Below are 8279 nucleotides of genomic sequence, written 5' to 3' on the forward strand. Positions count from 1 at the left end.
TTTTTTTGTTAAGAGAATTGCAGCTGGCCACCGCGGCAGCAGTGATGCTTCATGACGTCACGCTGGCTGTGTTGCCCGCCAATAGCACTGAGTTGCCACCCCCTGATCTAAATGTTGCAAGAGTCTCTGGTTTCTTGGAATATTCCACCCTATCTCTAAACACATTTCCATTTCAGAAAATAGTCTTGATATTAACAAATACACAATTGGCATCTGATCTGAAGTTCTCACATTGGTGACTACAAACAATCTTCTAGACTGTAACACCGTATAGTCTGGAAAAGCCCAACGTATCAGAGGAACATATTACCACCATCTTGAAGGTTAAGGAATAAGCAAATCAAGAAACCAGCAAGAACTGGGTGATGAGCAGGCTTTTCCTGGGCCATACTAATATGAGTAGGAATGTTGATACCACTAACAGACAAATAATGCAGATAATGTCACTACAGAAAGGGCCAGTCCCCTGAGTAATTTCGCAGTTCATCACTGTTTGTAGTCTTGGAGACATTATTGTCTGGTCTTGTGGCGTAGGACAGAGTTTGTAATCCACTCTTCATACATGGACACTCTTGTGTATACCCCAGGAGTGTTGTGGCGACCACAGCCAATTCCAAAGCTAACAATTCCAATTTGGTACCACTGGCCATCCTGTTCACACACCAGGGGCCCTCCACCATCTCCCTGAAATGCAACGTTGAATGTGTTCTCATGCAGAAATATGTTTTGTGCGGAAGACTATGACATACAACTTTTATGACTGTAAAAGTAATGAAGAAATTAAAAGAACTATGTATTCCACAAATAACAGAACTCACAGAATAGAGAATAAATTGGAAAGAATGCAGCGACAGGATAAGCTCTGACAGAATTTCATAAAAGAGCTTAAAATACCAATAAAAAGTTAAACAAACTTTAGAGAATTCCTTGAAGTTATGAAAGGATTTTTTTTTTTTTTTTTTTTTTTTTTTTNTTTGTAACAGGCCTCAATAGGCCTAATACTGGAAATGGTGATGCAGTCTATTGGTTGTCCTCTAATTTCTATAAGCAAGAATCAGACAAGAACCCTGCCATCCTACCAGGCTTATGTTGTCATCTGAGTTACAGAAAGAACTCTCAGTTTTGTTAAGATCAAGAATATTTAATTTTCAGAATTTCTATGGTTGGTTATTTTCTTTCAGAGATTGAACTGCATTATAAAAAAGCATAATGATTCAAAGGAAATCAATAAAGTTGTCAATATAGTTAACACTAATACCAAAATAACACACTCATTGAAAAGGTGTATACTCATATGCGCAAAGGGCAAAGAGTGCAGATATTTTTGTGCAAATTTAATGAGTATAAAATGGGTTATGTAGCCTGTTGTCTAGCCTGCATGAGCATCTCAAAACAATTGAAATTCCCAATTCTTCTAGACTGTTACAAAGACATGGAGGGTTTCCTCAACTAGGCACCTAAAGCTGCAACATGTATAAAATTGTAGCAGCAAAGATTCAAGAGGACACTGAGTCCAAGTCTTAGTTGAGTGAAGAAGACACAATGAAGTGGTGCAGAAGCAGACATGAAGCAGAGAGTATGGGGAATTATAAGTAGTGCAATGATTGGATGATCATGAGTGATAAGTGGCCTCCGTAGTCTAGGGGTAACTTTCCCACCTCATGACTCAAGGTACGCAGGTTCAAACCCGGGGGAGGTCGTGGAATTTTTAAGGGTGGAAAAATTCAGGGAACAAGTCCTCCGGGAGGGACTTTAAGCCGTGGGCTCCGTGTCATAGATTTATGGCACATAAAAGAGTAAGTTTGATTATTGAACATCAAATCAAATGAACAAATTTTACTCCAAAGTCAAATTCTTAGTCTGACTAACCATGTGTGTTCACCCTAAAACAGGCCACTTCTCATACAGATGATTTGCAATATTTACTTCTTTACTTTTGTGAATATAATTTTAGATATTAAAATATAAAACACCAATAAATGAAAGTAGAAGATGGGCACCAATTTTTCATTATCCATTGAATTAACAGAAAGCTGGTGTTATAAACATAATTTATGTACAAATTATCAATTTTTTTAGAAGAACGTTTAAGTGTGGTTATATTTATTTATTTTCTTCAACCTGTAACTCAGTGAAGTAAACTGTAAACTTACATCACATGCGTCCCTGCCATCTGCCCCTGCACAAATAGAGGTGTCTGGCAGTGAGAATCTGCTTCCAAATTGCTGCTGCAGTGCCCTCTCACAGGCTGAGTTCTGCCATAATGGCACTTTCACCTTTTTCAGGACAACAGAATGCTCAGATGCTGAAACAATAATAGCACAGTGGAAGAAGCATGAGAAGAGATAGCTGGATTTTTTCCAGCTGGTGAAGGTAAGGGTAAAGGTAAAATTGCCTTGAGCTAAATTAATTAAGCACCAAGCCATGAAGACTTATGAAGAGTGGAAGTATAGCTCTCCCATTTTCAATCTCAACACTGGATGGAAGTAGGTGGTCAGCTTCAAATTCCCACTGCTGTAACCCTGGGGAACATCCAGGTGTTATCTTTCATATTTGGATGACAAATGGCTGATAAATAGATATACACAGTTTTGTAGACTTCTGTCATCTGGGATATAATGTCATGTAGTTCAGGGAAAGTCTACTGACGTTTTGGAGGAACCTATTGCCTCCATCTTCAGGGTTGGGGAGTAAGACAAGCAAGAAACCAGCATGAAGATGTTATATTCCAGTCAGTACCCTAGTTGCTATAGCAAATTAGTTATCGCATACAGGAATTTCAAATATTAAAAATAGATATCTGAAAGCTATCTATATATATATATACAATATATTCATATTTTACTTTCACTCCGCCGACCCCATCCTGTGATGACACAACTGGTGTGTGCTGGACTGTCAGTTGTATCTGGGAACTTCGAGCCTTGTCTGGGCAAGCAGACAACATCGATGTTGGGTCGCTGCTTAGCAGGATGTCGCAAACGGATCAAAGCGATATCATGAGCAAGGGATGCATTGTTGAACCCTGGATAAAGTACCACATCTGCTACATCATATTCCTCATGACGTAATGACTCTCGTGTCGATGTCACATCATGCTCTCCTAACCTCACTTTAAGAGACTCCCCTCTATTGGATACACTGAAACAACAATTACAGTTGCATTTTGCAAATAGCAGAAAACTTCATCCTCCGTGCCATAATACTGACAATTCTACAAGGTGTGAAAAAGATGCCACTACTGAAATGCAGTTAGTTACTTTAAATACTTAAGAGGCCTGTATACAAAGATTCTTTAGAATTCATGATCAGAGAGGGCTAACAGATAATCACAATTATTATAATTCTATGCAGGAAGAGGAGATGATGATGCCAATGATGAAGACGAGTGTGGAAATATGGAGGTGGAGTAGGAGGGGTGAGGATCAGTGGCAGAAGCATATGAATTAAATTATTAAATAACAAGCAGCTTTTCACTTTGATCAATCAGCTCTTTGTTTTGATATGACTTACTAATCATCCACACAATGTGCTGCAGTAAGAACCCAACTTTCATCTAGCAGTGACGCCCCGCAAACATAGAGGTCATCTGGTTTCTCCAATATTGCTGCCTGGGAAGACGCAATGAAATTAAAAACCTTATAAACTTAGACAGAAAAATCGTTTGCATTTTGTGACCAAGTTTAGAAGATTCAGAAGTTGACACACAGGAGAAAGTGAATCTCAGGACTCACATGCCATGGCCATTCAGCAGGTCCAGCAATTCCTTCTCTTCCAGAATCATTTCCCTTTTTGCCACATCTTCCTTTATCTGGTCTTCGTCCTGTGCTGAGGGGGAACAGACCCACTGGTTTAGCTCCTTGTGGCACAAAGCAGCAGACATTGGACTCAGAGAGCCCACAGTAACTGTAGGGATTACCTCCACTGTAGGAAGGAAAGTCAATATAATATTTTATATCTGCTTTAGGTACATTCATTAACTAGTAAATCAAGACTACAGTTCTAAGTTACTGGAATTTTATTACAGATTCATGTACGTCAAATGAATATCGTTCTTACTTTAGCATACGATGTAACATTATACAACCACATAAAACAATTTATACTAGTGACTGATTTCATATCTTTACTTTTTTATAAAAAAACAGACAAGAGAAATACAGTTTTTGAGAACAATAATTGTTAGTATTTCCTGAATTTATTATTTTATAAATTCCATGTAGACCTTGGTTTTGTCTCTGTTATATTCAGGCAGTGAAATTTTGAAACATTTTTATTACTACCAACAACAGAGATGATATCATACTTTTTTAAGACAGATAACATAAATATCCAAAGATTATTATTTATGTACAGTTTATTTAATGATGCTTTCAACAACTCTGTTTGTATGGCATCAAGTTCACAGATTCTGAGCAATAAGAAGATACATACAGTAAAAGACTGAAATAACAAGTAACTTCTGAGATATATCCTCAAAACTGAGATTAAACCAAATGCATGTATCAGGTGCACCATACCTCATGACACAAGTCCAGTACTCCATGCAGTCACAACCACCTGCAGAATGGCTATGATCTGCCTCATTGGTTTCAGGCGAATCAGGGCCAGCTGCTGCAGCAACTACACGAAGCCATGTCCATAAACTGACCAGGAACATAACCGTCAATATTCTCATTCTGCTAACACACACACAATAAAGTCATATCAGGGCACTCATAATGAAGTACATACCATGTTAATTAATTAGTACAATTAAAATATACTTTGGAGTGCTGAAACAAAGAGATAAACAATATTATCACAATGAAGAAATCTTAAGCAACATGGACATGAAATGAAGCAATAGCTTTACACAAACAAAAATATTTGTTATTTGTTACCATCATTTTTAACTGATCCAAAATAAATTTTCTTGATGTACTGAATACATTCAGATTATTTCTGCATATTATAGTATTACACAACAAATTCTGGGAAGAACTAATCACCCACTTTCCTTTAATATGACACAGACCTCATAGACAACCATAAAATTGTGGGGGGGGGGAGACAAACATGAAGACAGCAAGGTTGATCTCATAAGCCTCACAACCCTAAAACATTACAGGCTATACAAAGACAGATGGACACACAGCAGAATATAAAGACAGAGAGACAAAAACAATGGACAGGACAGCAACTTTCACAAAGAAGAAAACATCTGGTCATGAGGCCCAGCTGGGGTTCGACACCAAGACAGACAGACTGACTGACCGTCAGTTGCAACATGACTTTGACTTTGAGATGCACAGATGAACAGTAAAGTGATCTCACAAGTCTCTTTTATTTTTTCAAAATAAGGAAAGTAGGCTTAAAATGGACTTCAGTAATGTTGAAGGAAATATTTCTAGGGTGAAAAGTCTTCTAGTCCAGTTGGAGTCCACTGATATTTCAGAGGAATGTGTTGCTTCCATCTGCACAGTGAAAGAGCAAGCCAAGTAACTGAAATGTGTAGACTTGCTGTGTTTAACCTTCGATCCTGAAGATAAAGGCTGTGCATTACAATACATGCAAGATTTGTATCTGAAAACATAAAATATGGGGTCAACTTCATAGACATAAGTATACTAACATGTCAGTAGATTCTGTGGCAAACTTCTGTGAATATGGTGACGAATGTTAGGATTCTGTAATGCAGTGAATTTCTTGATAATTGAATAATCATCAGCTGCTCAAGAAATATATCATGGTAAAAATGGTAAAGCTACCCTGTAACAGGCTGTGAAGGCCCATAGGGTTGTGAGATGTCAAGGCTTCTAGACAATCAGCTCACAGATGGCCACCTGCCCTTTACCCCCAAGAATATCCCTGGTACTCATTTCTGTTAGAGACTGAGTCGACCCAGGACCATAGTGCAGCTGGAAGGATTAGGTCAATTGAAAAATCCAATGACCTCATCAGGAATCGAACCCACGACCTTGCAGCTTGTAGCATAATGCCTCAACCAACTACACTATCATGTTCCCCTTCTGTACTATACAGTTTAGTAATCCCAGGCTTCTCTGTAAGCCATGTAAATTACGACATGGGGGCCAAAGTTGTTGTTGTACTGAATTAATTAAGCACTATGCCACGAAAACATATGGGGAAGTGGAAGTACAGTTCCACCTTACTTGACCTCAGCATTAGATGGAGGTGAGTGGTCAGCTTCACGTTCCAGACATTTTACCTCCAGGAAAAGCACCCTCACTAATCCTCTGAATATTCTTTGTACAGTATAAATGGTCACACTGCATTATATTATATTACATTGGATTACATGTTATATAAGTACACTATATTATAATACATGATCTTTGTTTCAATTTAGTTAAAGGAATCTAATGATTTTAAGAGAAATTTGATTTGCCTTCAAGATATAAATGCCATGGTGTTTCTGTCTGCAATATCTTCTTATCTTCTTGTCCCTCTCTTTCTCACTTTCCATCACTTTTATTCCTTTTCCTCTCTCTGACTGTAACTCAGCCTGTGCATGAGATGTCACTTCTCTGGCTTATGTAATTATGACTTGTAGTTTATGTTGTACTCTAAGCACCACTGTTGCAAAACATGCTGTGTTGTGCTAAGCATGTGGGTCAGTAAGTGTCATGTGTGTACATACTGTAACTAATATTGATGACTGCCTCTAAATAAACTGCAGATGCAGGTAACCTTGGAGACAGCCGTGTACAATTTACATTCACTCAAGGTAGAGTAGTAGTAGCAGTAGAAGTAGTATGTAAGAGGGGTGGGCCATAAAACCGACCCTCGGACTGTGACCATGATCTATTGGATTAACCCTTTATTAATCCTATATTTCGAATGAAATTTCAAATGAAATGTAGGGCTTTATCTATGGGGGTGTCATAAAAGTCACTTGGTTCCATAAAGAACTGACCCAGGTGATGAAATCTTAAGTAAGCTATGGCCTCACAGTCACATAGGATATGTGTGACTGATTCGTCTTGTTGCAGGCACCTTTCAAAGGTGGGATCATCGGTTAATTTGAAAAGGTGTCCTTCTAGGTTGCAGTGTCCAGTAAGTAATCCTACAACCCGTCTTAATTGGTCTCTGTTTAATTTCAACAGATCCTTCGTTCTCCTGGCAGAGGGTCCTGATATAAATCCCTTTGTCTGTTCACTCAAGGTGTAGGTGGGGTTCTTATGAAATTACTGTGTGGGGGTTGTAGGGACAATACCAATTTTGTAATATAAAGATTTGTTTAATGTCTATACTTCATTTGTAAATATTTAAGAATACAAGAAATAACATTTTCCAAGAACCAAATCTCATGTTCATTTTCTTTGGCATATCCGGTTTGCTGGATTCCTGGGCCTTGCCAAACATCTAGTTCAGTGTTCCGCAACCCGTGTGCCGTCACAAGGTGAAAGGTGTGACGCGAACTTTTATCTATTGTAAGAAATTAATTGTCGAATTTTATTCGTTTTATTTTATCCCAGTTACCGTGTTTCATATGCTTGTATTTTATTCTCAGCCACTGCACTGATTAAATAAGATGATGCTTGTTTATTCTTTATTACAAGCTGTGATTTTTTATGTACAGTAATGTTGTATTCTAAGAAATGAAACGTAAATTATTTACTCACAGTTGTTGTTATATCATATTTTTCATTATTGATTTATTTTTAGTTTTCTCGCATCTACGTAGCTTCTTTGATATGCTTGCTGCATGTTCTGTGTACGTGCTTTTCCCTAAAACTGCAGGGATTAGCATGGGTTTTCCTGTCTTTTATAACGCTGTTTCGGTATTTGTCCCTGTTTGTTAGAAGTTAGAGCTTCTTCAACTTTATGACTTTCTTCCTGTAACGATGCACCCACCGATTTTTGGACTTGATTTAAAATTACAAATATTTCAAAAACAAGTCGGTATAGTGTCACTTCTTCCGTGTGAAGAGTAGAGGTCCCGCGTTTTACAATTGTTTCAGTTCTATCACAGCTGTGCTCTGAAGTAGTTCGCAAATTCTGGTTGCTAGTTAGAGAATTACAAATGGGTCGTTTGAGATGTTCCCGACTGTATGGCCACTTGCTGACGGCAATAAAGTGGTGATGGACACAATTAAAGAACATTTAGAAATGCTGCAGCAGAAATTCAATAAGTATTTTGGAGAGAGTGTACAAGATTTCGACTGGGTTCGTGATCCATTCGTTGCGAATTCAGAACATCTTCCGATTAATATACAAGAGGAACTCGCAGATTTAAAAGCAGACAGAACATTGAAACTAAAACTTCTCGAAGT

The 8279-nt window shown here is 38.0% G+C and overlaps 1 protein-coding gene across 1 annotated transcript in view; it reads right to left on the bottom strand.

The window, feature by feature from the left end:
- LOC111868720 (chymotrypsinogen 2) overlaps positions 1-8279 on the bottom strand; it is a 20251-nt gene continuing 11972 nt past the window's right edge. The window contains exons 2-7 of the mRNA XM_033753147.1: positions 4521-4682; positions 3735-3924; positions 3514-3611; positions 2846-3141; positions 2154-2305; positions 1-684 (exon numbers count right to left, since the gene is read on the bottom strand). Coding sequence (XP_033609038.1) covers positions 511-684; positions 2154-2305; positions 2846-3141; positions 3514-3611; positions 3735-3924; positions 4521-4678 — 1068 coding nt within the window. The 5' untranslated portion in view covers positions 4679-4682 and the 3' untranslated portion in view covers positions 1-510. The remainder of the gene's footprint in view (positions 685-2153; positions 2306-2845; positions 3142-3513; positions 3612-3734; positions 3925-4520; positions 4683-8279) is intronic.

Source organism: Cryptotermes secundus, unplaced genomic scaffold (genome assembly GCF_002891405.2).
Source record: "Cryptotermes secundus unplaced genomic scaffold, Csec_1.0 scaffold1859, whole genome shotgun sequence".
NCBI classification, from domain to species: Eukaryota; Metazoa; Arthropoda; class Insecta; order Blattodea; family Kalotermitidae; genus Cryptotermes; species Cryptotermes secundus.